This window comes from Aphelocoma coerulescens, chromosome 1A (genome assembly GCF_041296385.1).
Source record: "Aphelocoma coerulescens isolate FSJ_1873_10779 chromosome 1A, UR_Acoe_1.0, whole genome shotgun sequence".
Taxonomy (NCBI): domain Eukaryota; kingdom Metazoa; phylum Chordata; class Aves; order Passeriformes; family Corvidae; genus Aphelocoma; species Aphelocoma coerulescens.
In genome coordinates, this window is record NC_091014.1 from 61,387,183 (window position 1) to 61,414,023 (window position 26,841).

The 26,841-nt window shown below is 40.8% G+C and overlaps 1 protein-coding gene across 1 annotated transcript in view; it reads left to right on the forward strand.

Moving 5' to 3' along the window:
* Nucleotides 1–1,604: 1,604 nt before the first annotated feature.
* Nucleotides 1,605–26,841, forward strand: part of FGD4 (FYVE, RhoGEF and PH domain containing 4) — a 106,649-nt gene continuing 81,412 nt past the window's right edge. Inside the window, exon 1 of the mRNA XM_069003113.1 lies at nt 1,605–1,847. Within this exon, the coding sequence (XP_068859214.1) occupies nt 1,610–1,847 (238 nt within the window). The 5' untranslated portion in view covers nt 1,605–1,609. The remainder of the gene's footprint in view (nt 1,848–26,841) is intronic.

A 26,841-nucleotide genomic window follows, 5' to 3' on the forward strand; every position in this document is an offset into this window, starting at 1 on the left:
GATCATTGGCACATGGTGGCAGATGTCCCAGCTGCACCAGTTCTTCCCCCTGCTCACTGCTGACCTGCACTCTGACCCTGAAAGCAGAAGACCCACTCATTTGGCTTCCGCCTCGTGGTCCTTCTAACTGCAACATGAGTGGTATGGGAAGAACCACCATGTCCTCTCTCCTGTTGTGCCTCCCAGGGGTCAGACACTGTTGGTGCTTCACACAGTGGTCCCCTGACATCAGCAGGCAGTGTGTTACTGAACTGCATGCCAAGAAAGCCTGCTGGAAAAGACTCAGCAGGAGTCTCGCCCTGTAGCACAGGACTTTGGAGGAAGCTGATGCCCCATCACGTAATTCCCCACTGTGGATGTGTCCGTGTTGTATGCATGGCTCTGTGGGCGCTGACAAAAAGTATCCTTGTCCCTTGGGAGTCAAGGAAGCTGTGAAGTCAGCAGCTTGCCAGAACAGTCCATAAAATCTTTTTATGGTATGTGTAAAGCCTAAGAGTGGCTGTATGTGTCAAATGAAAGGTCTTGCCCACTTCCCATCTCTTGACAGTGGCCAAAAGGAGATGTAAGAGCAGGGTAAGTACAGAGGGGTACTTCCTCAGAGTATTCTTCCGAGCCCCAGCAATTCACGTGTTTTGTGGCAGCTAAAGGCTGTGCTGGACCACTGCCAAAGGGATACTATCCCTGGAGTGTAGCTGACTGCACTCCTCTTTTGTGAAGAAACCTTTCAACTACAGCTGATGGCAAATGAGGCAGCATGTTCCAAAACAGGAGGCCACCTTTAAGAAACTCCTTAAACCTTGGGTTTCCAAAGCCCAGGAAATCCCTCTGTAATGGGAGCACTGCTTCTCAACTGGTTTGCCTCAAACTGCACCACATCAAACTCCCTGACAGACTTCAAAGCTCTTAACAGACTGCTCTCACAATGGCACAGGTGGAGATGTTCTGGTGTTTTGGTTAAGCAGGTGCTTTCAGACACTGATGCTGTAGAAGTGATGGTAATCTCAAAGCAGCATAGCCTGCTGATTGCCTTTCTCATTGATGAAAATTTAGACTCTTTGGCAAAGAGCGAAGAGCTTTGGCCTTGGTGGAATTACTATTGATGGAAGTACTGCAGCTCCATCCCTGGCATCAAAACTCACGTTTAAGTGCTGGGACTCAGAGATGCCTTTCAGAATGTTCTCGTCGGACGCGACGGATTGCGTTAGGGCCAGCTTGATGTTCCTGACACGTCTGGCAGGAGTTGGGCCTCCCCTCGGAGGGCTGGCATTGCGGAGGTGATCGGAGGGAGAGCGCGGCCGGCCCAGGCGGCTCTCCCGCAGCCGCCCACGGGAACGGGGCCGGGGTCTCCCGGCGAGGCTCCGGGAGGAAGCAGAGCAGCTGCGGTGCCCGCCGGGGGAACTTGCGCTCCGGGCGCCCGGCTCGGGGAAGTCGTCGAGCATCGACAGGACGGGCGCGGAGGGCTGTGACTCGCCATGCAGGTGGGGAGCCTCGCCCCGGGCCGGCGGCCGCTGGGCAGGTAGCGAGGGCAGGGCTGCGGGAGGCGGTGCCCGGCCAGGTGCCGGCGAGGGAAGGGCGGGGCGGGCGGCGGCGGCAGGTGAGGGGCCAAGCGATGCAGGCGGGCGGCGAGGGAAGCGCTGCCCTCGGGGCAGTGCGGGGGGTGCTGCGGACCCCCCGGCCTCTCCCTCAATCTGTCTTTCTCCGTTTCTCCGCCGCCCCGAGGATGAGCGGAGCCGAAGGCACGCACTTCAGGAGGGTGGCGATCCGCAGGAAATCCAGCGCCGCTCCCGATGCCGGCGGAGCAGCGCCCAGCGGCCCCGCGGGAGCCCCCGGCCGGAGCGCGCCCGCAGGTAACAGCGCATCGCTGCCGGCGGGAGCCGGGAAGCATCGCTCTGGCCGCGGGCTGGGTGCGGGCTGGCTCCCAGGGGCTTCCTCCGCCCGTCGGGTACTGATAGGAAGTGCTGGTCCCTCGTCAAAGCCGGGGGTCGTTCGCGTGTCAGCTTCTGCCGTGCGGGGCTTGTGGCTGGGGTGGCTGCGGGGCCGCTGCTCGCAGGGCCTGGACTCGGGGGCTTACGAGGAGAACGTCCCCCGGGCCTTTGGAGCCGCGGGCAGCTCGGCTCATACATACCTTCAGCGGGAAATGTACTTAAGGTGTACTTTGTTTTCATATCTATGTTTGTTACATTGTTGTGTATTAGAATATTATAATATGTATTTATTTATATTCTTATATATAAGACTTTTGTACTAACAGTTCTTAGGATGGCAGGAAAGGAATGTTTCCCCTCTGACAGACCATGTCTTGCATCTGCCCCTCCCTACTGCCTCTCACTTTTCCCCCTTCAGCAACAACCTGTGCTAGACTTGTTTGACATGTTACACTTCAGAAGGCAGCCGCGACAACATTCATGCATAATGTTGAAAGGGACAGTCAGCTCAGGCTGGTTACCTCTGTTACCTTGGCCACCCTGAAGAAGTACACTGTTGTAAAGTCTGAACTTTGGAAAGTTGTCCTTTTTCAGCAAGTTAACACACATACATGCACACATTTCTAGGTCGGAATTCTGTGATGTGACAGTAAGTGTGACATGGTGCTCTCGTGCTTGCAGTGTCCCGGCATCTTGGTTTTATGGGCGTGTGAGGGCAAAGTGGGTGAAATAAAGCTTGAAATCTCTGACGTATGCTTGTTATAATGTCGGGAATTACGACATGTCAAATACCAGGATGGGATATTTTGCTTGGGGACAGACTTTCCATGACCTCCTGGGGAAGAGGCCTGCTTAATTTAACAATGAATATGCACAGAAAAGAACAGACAATCACAATGCTCTTCACAGAATCCTTTATTTTAGCTTTAATGTGTAGTGACTTTGGATTTGTGCATGAAACCACAATTTTATTAATTGTGGTGGAATTTTTTTCCTGAAGGCTTTATGTGTTTGTTTATATTGGGAAAGAAGAATTGGTAATTGTGTCTGCAGTATGTAGACTTGGATTATTAATCTCCTCTAATAGAGGCATACTTAGAACCAGGACCCTGTGTTTTCTGTTAGTTTGTAATTTAGTTTCTTTAGTCCTCTGCAGTTGCTCACCTTTACCATAGACTCCTGGGTAGTGTATTTATAGTCATCTGCAATCTATTTATTGTTGCTCTTTTCATCTGTGCACACACCAAGTCCACCAGGTGATTTATTTACTAAACATTTGTGCAAGGTGTAGCTTTTCAGTGTGACCATTCTTGCTGGCTTTTGGATTGCAGAAAGGTTGCGAGGGCTGTGACAGGAACAACATCCTGATAATCAAATGTCCCTGCACTGAAATAACCAAACTCACAGTAGTTTCTTGTATGGTAACTTCTAAGCATGGAAACGTCAGAAATTAAGATAAGGAAATGAATCCCAAATATGTGGGAAATAAAAGGGAGATTTGGTCATGATTTCTCCATATAAGTGCATAAAGCATCTCTTTTTTTTCCATTCATAATCAATTTATCCCAGAAAATGAGACGAAGAAACCTGAATATGACTTCTGTTGTTATAGTGGGACTTTGGCTCCCTGTCTGCTCTTCCTGTTGCAGAGGCCACTGGAGCAAGTTCTTCAGCATCCAATAATCCCAGGACAGATTTGTAGTTTCCCTTTCTGTAGCCAGAATGTGACTGCACTTGGTTCTGTGGCTGACAAAAGCTGACCAGACTGCCTTGATCCTGAAATAAATTTATTTCGCAGTTGCAATATGAAGCTGGATGTATTCTTTCTTCTATTAAAAAAACCCCAAAAAACAAAAAAAACAGGTGTTTACGCTTTTCTGGCTTATAAAACACTAACTGGATCTGAAAGGGATTTTCTAATGCAGCAATATGCCTTTTGACCTGCTTGAAAATCTTACAGGAAAGGAGTTAGTGTAGCCTATCTCCAATCCTTGTCTCTGCCAAGTTTTGTGCAGTATGAGAGTTACTGACATTACTGCCTGGGAGACAGGACTCAGGAAATTGTCTCAGATCCTTATCTGGAAAGGAACTCGAGGAAGTAGATCTGTTTCATGAGCTGTAAATGCATTTGAAACAATTCTGGATGATGCATATGGCAAGCGTATCAGAACTCTTCTCAAACTACTAAATTGTGTGTTAATTAGTGCAAAGACTTAATAAAGACTATTGTAACTCCTGTACACTCAATAGTTGCCTTACAGCCTTTGACACTGGATTGATGAAGGAGGGAATGTTGCAGCTTTTCTGTGCTGGGAGGCAGAAGATCAAGGAGTGTTTCCATTCTTGGTGTTGCTTGCAAACATTGCTGATGCTGAGATGAGCTACTTAAGATTTCTGTTACAGCATCAGCCTTTTGTTGTGCATTGCAATCGAAGTGTCTGATATGTAACAGAAAAATCTTTCTGCTCTTCCACACACTACAGCCCAAAGTAATTCACCTTCATTGTCATGTGCAAAGTGGCATTTATATTTTATTAACATGTGAGTTTGAAAAAGCTGGGTGTGTTTAACTACCTACAGGACAAAGCAAAATTTATCTCTGATTAGAAGTTGACATTAATTTAAAAGTTTAGACAAAAGAGTACTTGAGTTTTCAGAGATGCTTTGAAGTGGATGGAAAATGTCAAACCTGGTATCTGGAGATGGTTTAGAGAAGGGCATTGTGTGGAGTAATGTGATTAACAATCTGTTTTTGAAGGGAGTACCTGCTGTGGATTTGGTGTCTTTTTATTTTTTCCCTGCTGAATTATAATTCAGAGTTTGTGCGAACTTGAGTGAATCTTTACTTCAAATGTGTGTGTATGCATGTTAACTCAAAATTAGCTTCCTGCCAAGAAACAGGTGTAGCCCACAGCTTGCTTGTTCAGCACTTTCACAAGCCAAGAGCTCTGCAAGGTGTGAGTGTGGCACCACTTGGATTGTGCAGAGGATCAAGCTGCCCTAGGAGGTTCTATCTCCACTTAGTCGACTTCATTAAGGTGTGAAGCCATCACTCAGAATACAGGGACACAGTAACTCACTTTCATAGCAAGAAATAGCTTACTCCTGTCATCAGCACAGTCACCTCTGGCCTTGCTGCACATAAACTAGATTAGCTTCTGTGGCATTCAAATTTTGCACTGGTTCCCTGCCTTTGCGCACTGAAGTGCAAATTTTCGCCCTTTCTGGAATGTTTTCTTCTGACCACCAACTTCCTAAATGTGCATCTGCTGGCACTGTGCTGTCTGTTGGCAGTCTCAGGCATTGCAGATTGCCTCGTGGGGAGCTGAGGCAATTTGCATTCAGGACAGCACTCATTGCAGCAAGGTGTCTTCTAACACTGACAGGAAAAAAAATAGTTCCCCGCTGCTGCTGTTGTATCTCTGCCTGTAAATGGATATGATTTGATGGGATTATGTTAAAGAAACTCCAGTAATCTTTTGGGTTTCCACCTTGCAGTAGGAGATAACTGAGACTCTAATAGCATGCTGCTCTAGTCTTTGAAAAATGTCTTTGTTGTTTATTTTTTAAATGCTAGAAGGACAATTGTGCCCTGCCTGACAGTTTCTCATTGTCGTTGTTTTACCTTTGAAAATAAAGTAATGAACATTGGACTTTTATTCTCCTTGTTCCTGGCTTTGTATAAAACTGCATTTTTTGCATTTTGACTGGTTTATAGTGATTGAAAATTTTTTTGTATAGTGTATTCAGGGAAAACCTATACAATTATTAGGGCTAGTCTTAGCGGTGGTTTGCATCTGTAGGTGCATTAGAGACCACTGACAAAGGGAAATAGCTGCATTACATGCCTTCCTGGGGGTTGGAGGCTTTCTGACATTTTTCTAAAGTTGAGCTTTATCGAGGAGTGTTGATACTTCAAAATGTTGAGAGAGGAAGGTGAATATGAGGAAACTGCTTCTAAATATTCCTCTCCCTTCAAAAATGAGGGAAAGTAAAGCATAAAAAATTGCTTTATGCAGAGCTTGCAGGAAAATACATTTTCCTGTCATTAGAGAGCTTCCTCTTTCTGTGGAGCAAATTAATTACCCTTGTCTTCTATTGAAGCAAATGAGGGAAGTGCCAAGAAATGGAACTTTGCTTTTATCCTTTCTTCCTCCCCTTCTTCTCCAAACATTTAAGGTCAAAATAATCCCCTTAAAGCCAGTAAGAGTGTACTGTTTAGTTCATAGACTATCCAGTCTATGAACTATATGTGTATTTTGGGTTGGCTTGATGTGTCTATTTAGCTCTTGCCTGACAATGTCTACTTTACCCAATAATTGTTGTTGGCCTTATAATATTGACTTCCTGTTGATCTGGATGTTGATTTCCTCAAATAAGTTAGAATTTTTATTCACTGATTGACTTTCTAGTGGCAACACACAAAAGATTTCAAAGGAGAGTTGCAATTTGACATGGTTTTGCTGAAAATTAAGTCTGCTCCTTGCTCTAGAGATTGCTTTTAAATATACCCTGAGAGGCCAGAATCACTGAGGTTCTGGTAAGTACCATTGCTGAAATGCTTCTAGGCATTGCTGAAATTGGGAAAGTAATAATTTGCACACCCAGTACAAATTAGTTTGTTGTACAGAATCATAGGAGTAGGTTTCTCTTGTAGATAAATTAACAGATGTGGTTGGGAGATTTCTGGATTGGAAAAGGAGAGCTTATTCAAGAAATGTGTTACTTTTGGGTAACAAGTAAAATTGAACATTGACAAAGGAAGCTGTTAATTAAAAAAAAAGTTGTGATTTACCCTTGGCTATTATTTTGCTCCTTTTCTGTCAACATCCCTGCTGCTTAAAGCTGCAGTTATCAGACTTTTCCGCCACTTCATAACTCCTAGTGAGGGACTGTCTCATCTCCCAGCATTCCAGCCAAAATCCTGTTCATAACTGGCATTTGGTATTTGGCACTGTTTGTAGGTATGTCTTGGGTACAGTGAGATCTGTGATAAAGCACTCCAACTGCTGGGTTTTGCAGTGTTGTGTCTTAAAGTAGTGTTATGCATTTGATGTATAAGATATCTTCCTGGGATGAAGGATTTGTCAGAGGGAAAGGAAAAATATGAAGCAAGAAAATTTTAAAATTAGACACTTGTGCGCTTTTTCCTTTAGTTCTCTTAATATTGGGTAGATTTTCTTCAGAACATTTCTGTCAATTCAGTATTTTAATGAAATTACTCACTGTGAATTTTGTAGCTGGAACTCTTTCTATGAGGGGGAAAAAATGGCTTTTTGTTCCAGAATGGGATATTAGCTCCTCTGAATATAAGGCAATCCATGATGAATATTTACACTTAGATGATCAGAATGATCCTTTTCATCGTGTTAAATCTGTGAATAAACTTTGCCTCCAGCTACTGATGGTCAAAACATTTTAATCAAATGTATGGCAGAGGACAGCTCGATATATTCAGGCCATTGTCAACAAACTCCTGTACTTCTGACAAGGAGAGAGAGAATGCTGCTTAGGGACTGTATCCCCAGAGCACCAGGTTGTGTAAATAACCTGAGCATAAAGGAGGAAACTGAAAGAAGAATTCTTAATGGTTTCTTCAACTAGCTGCCTTCGAAATAGCATTTTAACAGAGATAAGCCTTCAGCAGAAGAAAAGAATTTTAAGTAAATGTAGGGAAGGGATGATGGGGTTCTGTTGAAATGTTGGCAAGCCGTGTAGAAATCAGATGTGGCCCTGGTGTGCAGATACACAGCAGTAAGGTGGTATCAGAACATATGGAGAGTTGAGTACAAACAGGAGAGAAGAAAAATTAACTGCTACAGTAGTCTGCAAAACTAGACATGTAAAGAAATGTATTTCTAATGAGTTTCAGAGCAATTTGACACCGCTGATTGCACTGAAACTCAGTAAAGTGGAGCATAAAATGTGTTAAAATTGGAGGCAAAAGACATTGAATGGAAGGTAGAACAGAGCAATGAAATAGCGTTCATTATAAGTATTAATGTTAAGTATGTCAGATGTTAATGTAAAACAAGTTAAATAGCTTGGAAAGAAGGAAAATGTGGTGGAATTGTAGTGTGATGTGAAATTCTGTGATCTGTTAATGACTTTTGAACAAATGTCTTGCAGCACAGGCGATAATGTAGCTTAGACTTGCAGCCTTCCTCTCATGGGTAACTGCAGGCATTTCCCTCCCTCTCACATAGATGCTGGTGTGGCCAGAAGTAGATGAGGCTAGGAGAGAGACAATGGTGAACAATGATTAAAAATCACTGACTGATTCAGTGGCTGAATTTCTTCTGGCCTTTTTAAGGGTTTGGCTTTTTATTAGTTGAGCATGTGATGTTTCTGTGCCAGGCTTTTGGCTCTGCTGGTCACCGCTGGGGACTTTGTGGCACTTGGGAAGTGCACAAAGAGGTCAACAGAGAAGTTTCTAACTGCATCTTCAGTTTGTCTTCTGCTTCTGTGAAGCACGAAAGGCCTCAGCCTGGAAAACTTGAGTGCAGACCCCCTACCCATTCCTGGTGGCTTAGAAGGTGTAGGGAGAGAGTGCAGAGCTCCCTGGCACTGCCTCTGCTTCTGGCTGAGCATCCTTGTCCCCACCAGTCACTGGTCCTTGTGGGGACTGTCCAGTCTTTAAGCTCCAGATAGAAAGCTGGGGTAGGGCAACCTTTTATTTATTTACTTAAGGGTTTATCTTCCTCCCAGGCTGAGACATTTGGTTGCTTAAACTCAGCAGTCTGTTGTACGCCACATAACTTTCTTGAATGCTGTAGCGTTGGCAGCCCACAGGAGACCAGGCTCCTAATTTCTCTTCTACCATGAAACAGGTATTCTAAATCAAAAATCAGAGTTAGTGTCTACAGCAGACTGAAAAAACCCCAAATTCTATAAATTCCCTGAACTGTAAAATTGTTAAAGCAAATAGTATTTGAAGACAGATTGCTTTTTAAGTATTTTGTCTTGTATCACAAGAGCTTGATGACAACTTGTTGCAGTGAATTATTAGAACGTTTTTCCTCTTTGCCATCACTTACCACCATTCACTATCTTGTCTGTGATACTTCACTTCCTTAACTGAATACTAGTATATATGCATTATTTATATTAACATCACTAACTGAGTTAGGAAATTAAACTTACTGGCTAATTAGGTCTCCTTTCAGAACTGGTGAGTTAAGAATCAAAGCAAAGTCACTGATACAGAAAAAGTAAATTGTTTTTGACAGAATTGAAATTTTTCTCAGTTTTATGCTATTATACTGCTATCAGCCTTTTCTTCAACTGACTCTTGCCAAAATGTTCCTGTCTTAATACAAACATACTGTACATTCCTCTTTATTCAGTCTGACACTAACTCTCCTTATTCAGTGGTTGCATTTCATCTGTGAGGGCGGACTTCTTTTATACTTCAATTATTCTCCTATGGGTTAGCAGTACTATAGCATTCAAGAAAGTTATGTGAGATGTGACACCTGGGGATGGCTTTCAAAAGCCTGAAAATTCTTAATTCTTAAAACTTTAAGAGAGGGCTTTTATGTCTTTAAAAAAAGCTTGGAAATTCTTGTGTAAAATGTGGCTCTTGGGAAGACTTTGAAAAACACCTGATTTTTGTGGAATGTACAATGAAATCAGAATTCCTATCAGTGCATAAAATTATTCAGGATTTGTGTTTTGGCTTATTTTAATTCTAAATATAGAGCAATGTGAATTTTATTAAGATGTACTTCAAATTTGAGAGCAAGTTGCACCAATTTACTACTAAAAAACATTGTCCACTTTAGAAAGCAGAGTGGCTGTAGTGCAGCAGCTTAAGTTGACCATATTCTGGTAATCTGACCTGACTGTTGCTCTGTAATTACCTTCACGTGCTCTTGAGTTATGCATGATGATGCAGTAAACAGTGTTCTTTGTAATTTATTAATCTTTAACTGATCCAGGGGACAAACAGACTCACCAGACCTACAAGTGAAGGGCATGCAGGTGCCTGAGCTGGCTCTTAAGGTGCTCTTTAAGCCTGCCAAGGTAGGTGAGGCAGCAGGGGGTAATTGCTATGGCTTTTGTGTTTGTGGAAGGGTGTAAGCAAGTCAAAATACAATAACCCAAGAGGTGGGTTGTGCACGTGCTTCTAAACTCCCTTACATCCTTTCCCTGTCCTGGATCAAGCAAAGAGGGTGTCTTTAGAACAGCATTCCAGACATGCAGTCAAAGGGTGAGAGAAATACCTAACTGCTGTGGACAGCCAGCAGGAGTCCTGGCTTGTGCTGGTGTGGGCTGCCCTTGGTCTTCAACTTCAGTGTGGAGAATGACCCCTTTAACTGTTTATTTATTTTCTGTATAAGGGCTGCTTGTGCATGGGATGTATGAAAAGCTATTTGCTCACAGAAAGGAGAACAATATTAACATTGTGTGTGTTAATAAGGAATTTAAAGGAACTTCAAAACCCAAGTGAGTTACCTCTTCAAAGGATTTTCATGGAGCTTAAACAAACAAGTGTCTGTTCATCGTAACTGTGGAGAATTACTACTGTTACCTTTTACCACTGTTATGGTTGCTTTTCCAAGGTGGCCAATGCCAACTGTACAGTTCACTGCGTTTATATGCAATTTTTTGGGGCTGTTGTCACCAAATGCAGTTGAGCTGCTGGAGAAAAGTAGGCTTATCATTTAAAAACCTGAGTAATATCAGGCTGTTGTAATGTGCTATGTATAATGTACCTTATTTCTGTGAATTTTGTGACCCCTTTGCTAGGTCCCCAGTGCCATTTAGCTGTTGTGTGGGACTGGATCCTGATTAAAATGACTCTTAATTGAGTTTTGTGCCTCATGTAGCTTACAGGAAATGCTGAGATAGGACAGTGGTAGGTTCTAAATGAAAAACAGATTAAGTAGTTTCACTGTGCATGTCTTATGATTTGTTGATTTAAAGACTTATGTCATATAGAAAACAGGAGTGTTTTAGGGGCGTTGCATGCATCTCAAATTGTCACATTACTTTTTCCCCCCACAGGGATAAACAGTGGATTAAAGGCACCAGCCAAGGCCTTTATTGATTGCTTATGTTCTGCTGGGGTCAAGGCATCTGTGTCCAGCATTCATCTGAAATAGCATGCAGTCTTTGACAATGGTGAGCAGGACCAGAATTCTCTTAGAGGAGACATCAGAAAGCCTTCACAGTCTTCTAAACTGTCTTTGATCCACATAATTCAGACTCTTATTCTCTGAAAACTCATTACTTTCACTATGGATTTCTGAGAAAATATTAATGTAGTCCTTTCAAATAACAAAGAGGTTTTAAATGTGACAGATAAAAATGACTGGTGTCTAGAAGCATGGGTTGATAATGCCACTGACATACCTGCATGGAGAACAGCTCCAGGGCACAACAGTTTATAACTCTTTCCCGGTTCATTTGTTTAGGTGTGATATAAGGAATACTCAAATATGGTGAAGTTACAGAATCCAAACCCTCACTTGCAGAGAAGTAACTCTAGAGCAGTGCAAGTGACAACTCCAGGTACAGGTCTCAGACCCACAAAGTGTCACAAGTGTTACTTTGCAGCACCAGGCTTTCCAGTTGTTTCCTTTTGCCTAGAGGTGGAGGTATTTGATAGATCAGGAAAAAAAATTACAGAAATTCTCTGTCAGAGTGGTTTTTTGGAAAGAGTTTTCGGCAGAAAAAAGAATTCTGTTCCCTCTGCTGCTCTGTGGTGTCCAGTGCTATTGCTCACACCATTTCTGGCTTAATAGAAAAAACCAAGATCTTTCGCTCTTTCTTTCCTCTCACTGCAGGGAAGGAGATTAGAGACCTGGGCAGAAGTAGATGAATTGTTCTCTGTGGAGACCATGAGAGTGCATATATTTAGTAATCATTTATTTTCCACAGTGCTCCTCTGAGCACCGTTTGCTCATACAAAAGTACTTATGGAAGAAAAGAACCACTCCTTCCCCTCTCTGCTTCCCATATGTTCATTCTCAGGTGGTTCTTTTTGCCCCTGTACCGCCCTGAATCTATAGTTTGGGATGGAAATGGAGGAATGGCTCCAAGTACTTTTCCTCCTTCAGGAAATCAAACAAAGTAGCTGCTTGCTGTCAAATGTTAGCTTCAGTTTCAGGAAGGAAAAATGGTTTTTAAATATGAGACGTGAGAATATATTATCCTTCCTGAGACTGACAAGGACTACATGCTTATTATAGTCAGTGAGCTGACAGGCAACACTTAATGTGGGTGAGGCTAGCAGAGCTGGAAACTGAAATGCACAGAGCTGGGGGATCTTAAGTTGTGCAGTTGGATTTTTTTTTTTTTTGCTATGTGTGGAAGAGCAGGTTGTTTGAAGTTAAAATACACTGTTTGCTGTGGCTCAGGGTATAGAAGCCAGATCAGCTTCCTGATAAGGCTTTTTTTTCAGGTATAGTACGCAAGGGATTAGAAAAGCAGAAGCTATTCAGTAAGTAAGGAAAGGACAGCATGGTGCTGAAAGGACCCTATTCCTAAGGATTTTTTTTTTTTAAATTTTTATTTTTCTTTATTTTTTTTCTTGGTGCATGGGCTTACATTGAAAGAAGGAAGGAGAATTCTGATAATTGGTAAGCATGTTAAACTCTAAATGAAAACTTCTGAACTGCATTACAGCAGCTGCTAAGAAGCCACATAAAACTAGACAATAAATCTGTGATCATGAAGAAGAACCTCCATTTTTACCATAAGCTCTCGAAAGACATCCATTCAAGTACAGAAACAAATTTTGTGTGGAATGCATGCTTCTCCCTCTATTTTTTTTTTTTTTTTTTTTTTTTTTTGCTATGTGGATGTTATAACATTGAACAATCTGCATTTAAATTACGATTCTGTAATTAGTTCTTTGGTGAGTGTGGAAAACCAACTCTTCTACTCTCTTCTACTTATTAACTTGGAAGGTGTGGGATTTTGGGTTTGTGGGGTGGGGGTTTTTCTTTGTTGTTTTTGAATACTATTCTGTTCCCTAATTAGAACTTTGCAGATACATTTAGGAATGTACAGGCAAAATAACCTTCTGAAAAGATGCAAAATGTTTCCTGATTAGTGGATTGTGGGGAATGTCTGCATGTCCTCTCTGATTCATTTATTTGATATTAAATAGGAAGCAGGTGTGAATTCTTTCTATTAATTCTAGTTTAGGTGTTTGGATTTAAAAAAAAAGGCACACCTGTATTTTACAACTCCTCAGAGATAAAAAGGAAGTTAACCTTTACAACATTATATGTATGAGAAGAATCTGAGTTTTGAACTCTAAAGCAAAATTTTATTCAACTTCAGTTAAGGTAATTTTAATATAAAGTTAATAAGGTAATTTATATTTATGTAACTTTATTCTACATCAGCATCTTTTCAAACATTGCTCACGCTGGTGTACGCACAGAATTGTGCCTTGTGTTGAAAATGTGAAAATGCAGTACTAGTACATGATACCTATGTAAACTTCAGGTATGAGCAGCTGCATATTGCTCTTTATTGACAAATATCAATAAAACAACATGTAGTCAAGTCTTGACAGATGAATATTTAACTCCATGTTTGCACACAGAGTTAAGTAGGGATCCTGCACTTACTAGGCTCAAAACAAGCAGGCAAAGTAAATGCATAAATTTTTTTTTTACATTGTAATTGAATTTAAAACCTTGTTTCTCTCATGCCATCTCTCTGAATTCTCCACCAGCTTTTCTTAAAAGTAGAATTATAAATCGCTCCTGTGCTGGAACCAGGAAGGGAAGGCTGCAGCATGTTCACCACAGCAGCTGTGGACACAGAGCAGTGGGGATGGCAGGATTTAGAGGTTAGACTGTCGAAGTTGTCCAGCTCCTGCTGCTGTCCCTTGGGCCATGGCAGTGCTGTGCTCTGACAGCAGGGGCTACTGCTGAATTTCCAGCTGGCTGTGGCTTGGCTAAGCTTGTCTGGTTTTCCTTCCTGGACTGGCGGTTATGGGCTCAGGCTGTGTTTTGATTTAACAGTGTTTAAGGGTATAATATGAAACTCCTTAGAGGTTCTGAGCTTTTCATGTTCAGGGGGAAAAAAAGGCAAACTGATAACAGCATTAGTTATATATGCTTTCCTCTATCTTCATTTATATGTATCTTCACATGGAGCTCCTCACTTTGGCATAGTTTGTAAAAAACCAGCAAACTGACTCACATGGAAGAGAACTTAATACACAAGCTGACAGTGATAGGACAAGGGAGAGAAATTTTAAACTAAAAGAGGGAGAGATTTAGATTAGATGTTAGGAACACATTTTTTATTTATAGGGTGGTGAGGCACAGGTTGCCTGGAACACTCCTGTTCAAGCCAGGTTGGTTTGGGCTCTGAGCAACCTGGTCTGGTGGAATCTGAACCTGCCCATGGTGGGGGGCAGGGGGAGTTGGAATTAGATGATCTTTAAGGATCCTTCCAACCCAAACAATTCTATGGCTTAATGGATGCTCATACATTGAACTTTGAACTCTTTGAAAGTCTTGAATACTGACCTACAGCCACTAAATCAACCTACTAAATCAGGTTTAGTTTCTCTAAGGTTTAGTTTAACTGTGAATTGTTTGCAAATATGCTGTGCCTGATTACGCTGTAATTCAATAGAAATGGTTGTGCTGAGTAAATTTGCCATGTGATATGAAAGGTGAAGGGATTTCTGACCTGTCTGCTGCACATTTATATAAAATCAGACCTGGTCTTTTTTATGATCAGGTGAAAGAAATAATGACCATGTAGAACATAGGTTTGTTTCCCACAGACATCATTCAAAAGGTCTCTTGTTCACAGATTAATCTATGATTAATTGTAAAATGGTTACATTTAGCAGTAGCTCAGCATGATAGGTTTCTATCTTTATTTCAAAGTCTAGTATGAAGGCAGAGCAATTTACCTGCATATTTCTTTCTTTGAGAGTGGCTAAGTGTGAGCTGGAGATCAATGATGAAAATTTGGAATTGAGGATAAATTGCCTATGGAAATGGATAAAAGGTAAAATACTCTTAACCTTTTAGTGGTTTTGCTGTAACTCATGACTCATGCACTATGCTTTTCAGATCCTCAGTGTGGTTACTTATGCTGGATAGTGAAACCTTTCTAAAACTCAGTTTTGCTTTCTGCTTCCATGGCAATAGATGCCCTTTAAAGAAAAAAAGTTAGTGCTGATGCACTTCTTGTTTTCCCAGTGTCTGCACAACTTAACACTTCCCCTTCAGAGACTGCTCAAAGAGCTTATTGAATCCCCCTCTGAATCCCTTAGTGGCTCTGCTGATGGTTGGCAAAATTTGTCTCAGCAACTTTTTTTCCTGTCCCTCCTCCTTGTGACTGAGCAGCATGATAAGAAATGACATACAAGTTATTTGCTGTAGTTTTTTTGACATGTGAAGCAGAGATACTTGTCAAGTGTGCTTCCATCTAAATAAGAACAAATGATTTCTAGGACTGTTTTGTCAAATTGTAGGCCAAAACACTGGATCCTGTACTATATCGTGTCCCAAATTAGTAAAAACCATCTGAGCCATAGTTTGGACTTAAGTGTGCTGCTATATTAAAACCACTTAAATTCATACCTCATTTATCCCAAGTATACCTTGTTGCCCACTTCAAATCTTTGACCTGACTGGGAAGGTCAGTCCTGGTTTTATTAAATTAACCACACTGGGTGATCAGCAGTAGCCCTCAGTGCAGTGACAATGACACTCAAGATGACATGGATCAATCTGAGATCAATGGCACCATGAGCCATCATTTCACAAGACAAATCTATTTGCCTGCAGTTGGAGGTTGTCTGACTGATGTTCCATTTTTAGGTAAGAACCATGAGATATTTTCCATGTGAAATGGAAAACCAGTATTTTTTGTCTCATTAAAATAGAAGTCTTGTTATTGCAAACAGATTTTTTTTTCATTGTTTACTTCTTTAAAAAACAAAGTGCTATATTGTAGATATCCAAGATTTTGATCAGATGCCAGGTCTGTGTTGCTAATATAATATCTACATTTTTATTTTATTTTCAAGCAGCCCTGTGTAGCAAGTAATACAGTTTTGAAAGGATTGAGGCTCTTTACAACCTATTTCTTCAAATTCATTATGTTTTTTTTTTTTTATTTGTAACATTCATTTGTAATGTTCTCATTTGTATATGTATTTTTCATCTCAGGAACAAATCATCAGCCTTCAAAGGTTGTGCAAGTATTTCCTTTGATAAAATATTTTTGACCTATTTATCTTAGTCTGTGTGATAAGTATAGTTTTACCCTCAGAGTTGTCTTCTTTGCAAAAGAAATTTTAAAGGATCAGAACTCCATTTCCCTTCAAAAAGAGGAGGCAGCCACTATGTTTAATTTGATTGATATCTCCATCTTATTTGACAAATAATTATTAAAGCTTCATATTGCTGTATGAACCACTGGAAAGAGCTATGGAGCAGAAGATTGCAGGTGATGCTTCTATATTTTTAGGGTGTTTTTACCTCATAGACTATTAAATTAGAGAAACAGGAACTACATATTTGATTACTGCTTTTGGCCTGCTCTGCTGATACTGAGACTGTTTCAAGAGCAGTGTTGTGAGGAGACATTCTTCAAAACATTGACCCAGTGTGAAATGAATGCAGGATGTTTCAGCTGCAGGACTATCCCCAAACTTGTTTATATGAGCTCATTACTATACTTGTGAAACTGAGAAGAAATTGCTGGAAGCTGAGCTTTCTTTGTGTCCTGGATCTCAAAAGAAAAATTAAAAAAGCTTCTTCCTTCTGCCAAATAGCTGGAATAAGATGAAATGTATTTATGATGAACTCGTAAGTATTTTCAGTGTGGATGCCTTGTTTTACAGATAAAGTGGCAAGGATCTGAAAAAGACATGGCTCTTGAGTATGGGCGACAAAAATCCCACTTTCTATTGATGTCAGCTCACTCTTTCCTGTGGGAAGGATAGGGAATGCTCAGCAGGCAATGATACTGCTCTGCAGGGAATAATGAAGAGCAGTCTAACAATATATTCTTCTGGTAGCTGCAGTACCGTGCTTTCCATTTGTCTGGATAGAGTTTTACTGTTCTCTGAAGTATCTGCTTTCTGGAGTAGGTTATGCATGCAGGGAAACAGAAGCATGAAGTGGAGGTGTTCCTAGCTTGTGTGGGGTCTTGCCATCTTTCTCTGCATTCACAGATAAGAGCAAAACGTAAGAATAAAGCTCTTGCTTTAAAAACCATTTTCACATATTCATAAAGTAACTGAAAAGTGCAATATTCTGGTGGACAAAGGAGCCCTCCCTCTCATTTTGGCCTTGAAAACCGCAAAAGGAAGTGAAAGAGACAGCAAGTCCTTCAGTGGGTAGGTTGTGCACTTGGGTGGTGGCTCAGAGGATATAGCAGGAAGTCAGCCTGGTGTAGAAAGAATCTCTTTTGACCTAAGGAGAAAAAGTGAATGCCTAATTTCTTGCCAAATGCTCATAGATGTCTTCACTGGTAAGTAAATAAATTCCTGTATACAGACAAGAATCCTTCAGAAAAATAGGGTAGGGTATGGATGTCATAATTTTCCATAGAGATTCTTTCCTTAAGGCAAATATTTAATGCAGCAAATATTTAAGCGAAAAAGTAATCAGGGATTTGTTTACTGAGAAACAAGAAGGACAAAAAAGGAAGGGTGGAAAAAAACCCCCAAAAGCAGTATTCTATTCTGCTGGCAATGTGATTCAGAATTAAATACCTGCCTGCAGTTAATTAGGATTGATTGTCTGTTTCTAAATTATGCATAGGGAAAGCAAAGTTATTACTCAGTGGGGTTAATCAGAGAGTTGGGAGAGCAAGTTTGCAGTTTTCCATTCTGCAGCCAGGATTTTACATACAAATGTAACAGCTAAATATCCTGTTTTTCTGAGGTACTGAGTTTGAGCTCTTCTGAAAATTGCTTCATTAATTTACTAGTCTGAATATTGGATTTTTATTTCTAACTTTAGGCATGTAAATCAACAGATTCAGGTATATAATTTGGTAGATTAATGTCAGTAAGTACATTTCTAGGTATTTGAACTGTTTTTGGAAATGCAGAAGTGCCTATGTATAAAAAATGGTTTCTGCCCCTTTTCAGCACGAGAAATTGTCAGTAAAAGCTAAATGTAAGCTGAGTAAATGGCGTCTGTGGACAGCTGAGGTTTGTGCTGCAGTGAAAATGTGAGGTCTAGAATGCAGTAATTAGAGAGGGTAGTCAATACTTGTTAATGAAGGCAGTGCTTGTGATCTGTCTTTGAAGGGGGAGCAGAGCAGTGCTGCCCTTCCTGCAGTGCCTTATTGACCTGCTACAGCAGCCACTCTCTGCTTGCATGGCTCATCCTGGAATAATGGACATGCTTTCTTTAAGAATAAATAACCTATTTTCCAAAAGTGCTGGAAACAGTTCAAGAAAAGTGCTTGATGCTTGGGACTGCAAGGTGTATGGGTACATAATGTGTGTGTGCAGTTACAAGGGGTTTTGGTAGGATTTACAAGCTCCGATAGCGGCATTTTCAGACCAATTTCCTCATTTTTGTTAATGTAACTTTAATTTTTGTTAGATAGATCAGTCTAAAGGATTTATGCATAACTGGAATGAGGGAAATTTAGTCTGTGAACTACTTGCTGCTGTGAAAGGATAATAAATGAAATATGAGCTGTTTGGCAACAGGCTTCAGAAATATTTCAGTGATTTTACTTCTCTGGGAAATACTGCTGCCACATAATTCCATTAACTGTATGACATGGCTATGCAGTAGCCAGGCATGTCACTGCCCTTGAATTTCCATTTTGTCCACTCCTTTATTTGTGCTGTTCCCATGAACTGTTTTTCTGCATCTTTCCTGGGGTGCCAGCTTCTCAGAGGTGATCAGAATAGTTGGCTTGTGGTGGTGACCTCTTCTTTATTGTAGCTGTCAGAGCGAGTTTGCAAGGATCAAAGATGGAGGAAGGGGGTTCTGTTAGAAAATGAGCCTTTGCATGGCATTTCTTTCAAGGCTATTCGGACTCTGGCTTAAGATGAAGAACGTGCCACTGAGATCTCTGCTATGCTTTTTAGTTCCACAATTACAGAAGAAAGTACTAAAGATGGAGAGCTGCTCATTTTCCCATGAAAAGGGAAAACTACCACTTATTTCCTTTTGGAGGAAGGTAAATGAAAGAGAGAACTTTTGGGAATTCTCCTATGAAATATTAGTAAATTGTTGTAACCAGTTCTATTCAGTGTAGGTATGTTGCCATGAGCAGGAAAAACAAGTACAACCCCCCCCCCCCCCCCCCCCCCCAATTCTGCTTCTTCAATTTATCATGCTTTTTATGCTTATTAACATGATTTGGTAGTGATCAAGGCTGTTCTCAGCAGCTCTTACAGCACTCTACAAACATGCTGGGTAAGATCCTGGTATCTCACAGTACTCAGAGCTGCATTGCATAAAGTAAAACATTCCTTCCTTCCTTCCTTCCTTCCTTCCTTCCTTCCTTCCTTCCTTCCTTCCTTCCTTCCTTCCTTCCTTCCTTCCTTCCTTCCTTCCTTCCTTCCTTCCTTCCTTCCTTCCTTCCTTCCTTCCTTCCTTCCTTCCTTCCTTCCTTCCTTCCTTCCTTCCTTCCTTCCTTCCTTCCTTCCTTCCTCCCTTCCTCCCTTCCTCCCTTCCTCCCTTCCTCCCTTCCTCCCTTCCTCCCTTCCTCCCTTCCTCCCTTCCTCCCTTCCTCCCTTCCTCCCTTCCTCCCTTCCTCCCTTCCTCCCTTCCTTCCTTCCTCCCTTCCTCCCTTCCTCCCTTCCTCCCTTCCTCCCGGGCTCACAATGTTCATGATTCCCGAATCGATCCCTTGGAAGCCTGTGCTGGCCTATATGGATTGACTTCTTTTCTTCTTTAAAAATGCTTCAGGTATTGAAAATATGTTATTTTTCAATTAATACTGGGAACAATGAACACTTAATATCCTACTAGTGTTGTAATGGAAAAGACTTTTTGGAAGTGACTTCTGTCAGGAGTGCTCTAACTTAACAATTGCAGGATGATCAGTGACAGACAACTGGTGCTGGTGATGGGCTTTGGATTGCCATCCTAATCCAATGGACATTTAAAAAACTTCTTGCAGTGGTGTTTGCAAGATGGTTGCATAAACCTGGGTGGGGTTGACCTGGTGGTATATTGAAACCACTTGTTGATCTATTTATCAATAGTTTTCTTTGTAGATGATTTATGTTCTGGTGTTTACAGTCCTTTACATTTTCGGCACTAAACTCAGTGTGGTGAGATCTGAACATGGAGTGCGCTTCAATTACCACTTCTGTGCTCAAGGGTAGAGGAATAAGATTTCAGCCAGGCCAGAGCCATAGGAAAGGCAGTGTCTTTTACTCTGGTACATGTGGGGAGAGTGAAAAGGGTAGGAAGTCAAGTTTCTGAGTACACTGAACATCACCAAAATTTAATACTGCTTTTCAGACTTATTTTTCCACTTGTTCTCTTTTTGGTAAATCTGCTCACTGTACTTACAGCGTAGATGGGGCCTTGTTTGGGAAAGCATAACCTCAAAGCACAAATCTTGTATTACTAAAGAACGAGCTACATTGCTTTATATCTACTTTTTGACAGATGAAAAGCCTTATTTACATTTAGATATTTCCTCTCTGCTGTCTTGCTGGAACCATGAAGTCCTTCTCTTTCCATGGGGCCGTGTGTGATTTGAAGCAAGGAGGGTAGAAAATGATGCTTTAAACAAGACTTTTGTGCCATTGTAGGAGTTCTGGGAAAGCAGCATAAAGAACTGATGTTCTGTGTATGAAATACCATTTTCAATGGAAAACGTTTGCTTTCAAGAACGTATATTAAAGTAATGTTGCTCATTTCAGTTCTGTAAATTTTACAGAAGCCAGGCTGGGGTAGGAGTGTTCCATTTTGGTTTTGTAAATCTAAAACAACAAAGCACAGGTGACTGACGCACTTAATGTTTCTAGATGAAGTGTTGTCTGTCACACATTTGAAAAAAAACAACCTTCCATCTTCCTAAGCTGCTTCTTGTATGTCTAAAGTAACCAGGACCAACCAAGCCAACCACAGTCAGAAAATTGTAATTTACACATGGGGGGGGTATATGACAACTTTGTCGTGGTGTTAGACTCACTGTCTTTCAGTTCCATGCTCAGCCTCAGCTGTTGCTGAGCCCTTCCTCAGCAGGGGAGGCTGATGTAGAAGGTGTGAAGGCAGCCAGCTGCTGCTTCTGTGCAGCCAGTGTCTCTCAGGTTCTCCCAGAGACACCTTTTCTGGAAAGTTCAGTCTGCCTAGGTGGTTCTGTCATGAGCTCTTTTTTTGCTTTTTTACTGTTGTTTCTTCTTCCCTTCTGGTTTCTTTAATGATCTGGTTCAGAGCTTGCCATACATGGCCCTGTACAAGGCGCTTTCTGGCTCAAGAGTTTCTATTCTCTCCTGGTCTCTGGGGACTCTTGGAAGTCCTTTTATTTGAGATATCTGCCATAGTTCAAGAAGACCTAGCCCTGTACTCTTTTGCCTACTGCCTTGATAAGTGATCTTCCTGGGAAGTTTTGTCTTTAGGATCCTGACATTGCCTAGAAACAGCTCATGGTAGTTCTATTTTATTTTTTTTAATCACACTGCACTATAACTGTAAGATCTGTGGAACATAAAGGATACACAGCACTGTAACTGCAGTGAGAATCAGGTTTGATGAAATACAGTCCTTATGTAGTGAAAGTTCCCAGTGATCACCCAGATATCTCAGAGAATAGCTTGGGGTCTTTTTGTGAAACTTGTGTCCACTTTAAAACAAAAAATAAAAAAATAAAAGTAAGCATTCCTCATTAGTACTTTATGTCTCTAAAATAGTCAAAATGAAACTGGTGAGCCAGTAGCAGTGTCTGCAATTATGTTTGTTTTTAAAACTTCTGTCTTCCTCTTGAATGTATTCCAGATATGTATTCTTATCTTCACACCTCCAGAAGATACAGTGAGTATCTGATAGATAATTGTAAACTTGATAAACTTTGCACTTTTACACATCTTGACACCTGAACCTTTAAATATTTTTGTTGTATACATATTAGTACAACAGAAAGGATGGGCTAAGAAACACATCTTTTGTTAAGAAGGCACTTTTTAACTCACTTTTGCAGTGTGAATGTTCATTTTATTTTATTTTTTAAAATTTCTCTTGAATGTAGTCAATCCACCCTGTACCTGTGGAAATCTTCTTCAGTGCCCTATTCTGTCTTTAGTTTTTCTCTCTCCTTCTTTGTCGCTTGATAAGACTTTTGAGGCTGAAGTAGGATTTTGAGGTTCCTGTTTCATGGACCAGTTTGTTCTGTAAATGGAAAGGTAAAGGGTTGGCTGGCTACTTTTTCATCAGGAAGTTTATACTGCCTCAGAGATTTATCTGTCACTGGAAGATACATCCATTCTGATTGCTCTGAAACAGCAGTGAAATACAATAACCGTGATTGAATTGCTGCTGTTGGGATAATGGTGGAGGGGAATACTGTAAAATAATGAACTGTCAGGTAGCAGTGGAATTCTGCCCTTCCTTTAGTATAATGTTTGTGGTTTCCAGTGGCTTCTACTTCTTGTCGTGCTTGCTACATAGGTATTTAAGCTTTTATAACAATATCTGATGATAGTCATCCAGTCTTCTGGCAGATTATCACTTTCAGTGCCAAGTAGCTCCCCACACATATTGGGTAATACTCACCCTTGTTACTACAGAGGAGCAAAGTTGCATCTGCCTCTTCCCTCAAAAATGGTAAAATTTAGGTAATTTGATTGCTTCTGATTAAAGAGAAAGGGTAGCAGAATTTCTGGATAAAAGTTTGTAATCTGGAATAAATGTTTCCTGGTTGTCTTGAGTGGTTAAAATAAATGTCAGATGATTCTGGGGGTGTTAAAGGACATGACACTGTGCTTATGGATCTGGTTTTCTCCTGCACCTGTCTTTGGTATGCTTTTCCCAGCTGATACCATATGTGATTTGAAACCTAAGTGCAGATGTTATATAATGAATCACATTTTTTTGTTGGTTTGGGCACTTTTGCATCATTTCTTCCTTCATCACCTTTTTGAGGGGGTTTCTGTTAAACTCTCAGAAATATCACAAAGGTGGTGTGATCATCCTTCATGTCTCTTGATATCGATGCTATGCCATACAGACAGGTTTTTCTCTTAAAAATAGTTTATCTGAAAAAAGTAGTTTAGTTCCAAGCACACTGTTATATGAGGAAAACCTTGCTACTTTTTTCTTGGGTTTTTTGTTGCTTTGGTTGGGTTTTTTACTAGATTTAGCTGTTTTAAGTCCTAAAATACTTGTAAGCTTAGCAGCAGTGCTTCACTAAAATATCAACAAATAGTATTGCTGAGAGCCCTGTACATGAATAATCTTAAAATACTGAGAGAAATGTTATATCTGCTGTCTTCCCAGAAGCCCCGTGCATCACCCAGTAAAAATAGATTAGAGATGATATAGTAGTAGCAACATTCTCAGTCTAGAAGTTGTTCCCGTTGGAGTGGGATGTGCAGAACTAAATCCAGACAGGCACATGGGAGACTGGCAACTCTGTGGGTAGGGATGTGAGCGGGGAAAAAAGCAACCCTGGTTGCATTTTTGGAATAGCTCTTTTGATGCTGAACCTGGGAAATCATGAGATGACTTGTAACAAAATTCCCGGGATCCTGGAAATTCGCTGTCTTCTCAGTGGAATTTTTCCATACAAGGTCAGTATTTAAACTCCCTAGTGGCATTTTTCAAATATACTTTTAGAACAGCTAACTCTTTAAACTTGGCAGAGACAAGCAGCTGCGGCCCTAAAATGATCCTTGGCAGTTGATTACCGCTTTCCCCAGCTGGCAAGTTTTCCTGTTGTTTTCCTCTTCCCTTTTGTGTCAGGCAGTTGGTGATAATTGTTTGTCCTCTAATGGGAAAGCAGTTTCCTTTATCCCATATTAGAACAAAGTCTGATTTTTATTTCGATTCCTGAGTCCCTATTTTTTTCCCCCTCTCCTGTATGACTGCCTAAAAACACCACGGGTGCCGTCAAGAACTGCATGTTCATTTTTCCTGCCTTATAAATATCTGCACAGCCTCAAGTAATTAATGATTGTTTCCTCCTCCTGTGTTCATAGTCAGTGGGATTACTAATGCTGGGGTTATGCACACAGAAGTCTGCACAGAGAATTGAGGGATGTGTTGAGGAAAAAAAATTCATGGTAGAGACAAAGATTCTGAACTTTGATTTCTTGAAGCAATTCAGTAGCTTACCATAGGAATTTTTATGTTTTAAGTTCCCCACACAGGATATCATATTCAATCGTTGTTTCCTGTTTAGATTACAATATTTCCCATATTAATAGTTTTCTCTTTGTTTGTTTTTGGTTTTCTTTTTTTTTTTTTTTCTTTTCTTTCAAAGCATCTCTGTGACAAATGCAGATATCTGTAAACTGGTTTTGCACTTGAATGTGAGAAGGACACAGTGGTGAGAGTGAATTCTCTTCTTTGAAAAGGAGTAACATGTCCTAGTTTCTAATGGAGCTCATTTATCTCATAGAAGGTGAAGCCACCTTTCTGAATGGAAAGGTTCATTAAACTAACTTTACATGTTTTCTATGATGTGTTCCTGATAATCTATGATCTCTCGTCTAAATTTAATCTCTCATCTAAACTTAATCTCTCATCTAAACTTAATCTCTCTATTGTCCCAGAGTACTCCTGCAAGCTATTCCTCTCTACCCTAAATAAACTGTGCAAGATTTAGTAGTCAGCCAAAAGTAAAAATTCTAGATGAGTGAAAAAGAGCCAAATTAGGTTTTTTCCCATGGTATGAACATCATTGTTTGAAGGGATATTTTAGCAGCTGTGAGTATTAGTTTCTAAATTCCCTGGGGCACCACATGTGTCACCAGTTGGCAGATGAGTTTAGCTAAGGTCCAAGGTGGTGCTGCACTTCATCTGTGGAAATTGTCTGCAAAATTTTCTCTGTGAACAATGATAAATTTATATTGCTATTATGCTTTCCTGCCTTTTCCTAATCCCTGTCTCTCTCTGAATAAAAGCCAAAGAACCCAAACCTAACATGTTACTCTGACATTTATTATGTCCATTTATTTTTATACAAATAGTTGTGCCATGCCTTCATACACCAAAAATGCAAACATTCTTTCCATTCTATGAAGTTACTGAACTCAAAAGCTCTTCAAAGGACCCTTGGGAAAGAAACCCACCAGAACAACTTTCAAAGCTCTTCTTGTCTCTTTCTTTGTTTATGTTTTCTTTCTGTCATGTACACAAACAGTTCAGGACAGGGAAGAACTTAAAACACTTGAAAGTTGGATACAGATGGATACAGATGATGACTAACAGCTACTGATGAGGTTCTTGTACTTCAAATTATACTCTAAGTAAAGCAATTTGCCCGGAGGTAAACTGGTGTTTGAGCATAGAGGAGGAGCCACTTTATGCTGTTGTACTTACATTTATGGAATGTTGCCCTTTGGGTATGGACAACGTGGTCAGGCAATGATTCTGAAGGTGGCTTTGGCTCCCAAAGCACTTTTAGTAGTCCTTTGGAGGACACTGGTCAGTTGATAGGCCAGACAAATGGCAGCTATTTCCTGGCAGACAGGGAAAGAGAAGGAATTCCTTTTTCCTGGGTTAACACTGACATTGATAGTGTTCCACACTGCTGTTAACTACCTGGACAACAGAAAGCAGGACATCTTCAGCAAGTTTGGGGATGATATTACATGGAGAGGGAGCAGTTGATGTGGGATGGGAAGGGATGCTTTTCAGAAGGGCTTTGTCAGACTGGAAAAATGAATTGAAATTGCCTGCTGTTCCTTATGGGCAAAACAAAGTTTTAGTGCCCCTGTTGGAAAAATCTCTGTGCAATAGCAGAAGCTGGTGCTTGGAGAACAATGCAGATATGAGGAGGTAAATAATGTGCCTCTGTGCACCAACTGTATTGGGTGTTGGAAAGTGAGCCCGTTAGTGGTCAGACTACATCTGGAGTATTGTTTCCAGTTTAGGTGGATAATAAGAGGAAATTCTTTACTGTGAATGTGGTGAGACACTGGAAAAGGTTGCGCAGAGAAGTTGTGGATGCCCCATCTCTGGAAGTATTCAAGGGCAGGTTGGATGGGGCTCTGACCCAGCTGGTGTAGTGGAAGGTGTCCCTGCCCATGGCAGGGGGGCTGAAACCAGGTGATTTTTAAGGTTTCTTCTAACCCAAACCTTTCTATGATTCCTTCAAAACTAAACTACTGTATGAGTTGAGGCAGCAGGTAGTGCAGCTTGAACCAGAGAGGGTCTGACAACACTTGTTAAATTGCCTGTTGTGGTCTGCAAATATTCCTGTAAGAGTGTAGATGCCTGGCTGTTTAACTGGGAATATAAATGGCCCAAAGCACAGGCCTGCTGGAATAATCTTTGTTGTTGGTTGCAGTTCTTTGTAAGGCAACTAAAGTAGTTGTTTTGCCTCCTAAAGGAGAAAAATATGCACAAACTCCTTTGTCTTGGATAGCAAAATAAACCATGCAGAGTGTTGTGGTGATGATTGATGCTTCCTCTAGTTCAGCAACATAGCTGCAAGAACTTAAGTTATATTCTCACTGAATATATCATATAATATGTGATATCATATCTTGAGACATCATCCTTGTTTTTTTAGTTACTGTGGGCTTCTGTCCTGAAGGAACTGTAGGTTTAAGAGAGAATTTATTCTTGAATAGTAATTTTTCATTTTTTCTTCTAAAAGTCCAAGTACATAATAAAATAACTGATAAGGTGATAATGAGCTCTAGGATCCAAATCTTGCAGAGATGTAATCCTCAAGGTGGAGCAGCAAATACAAGCCTGTTGTAGCTGGGTATTTATTTCCTTGATTTTGAATTGATTTCCCAGGTTCATGCATCTGCTTTGAA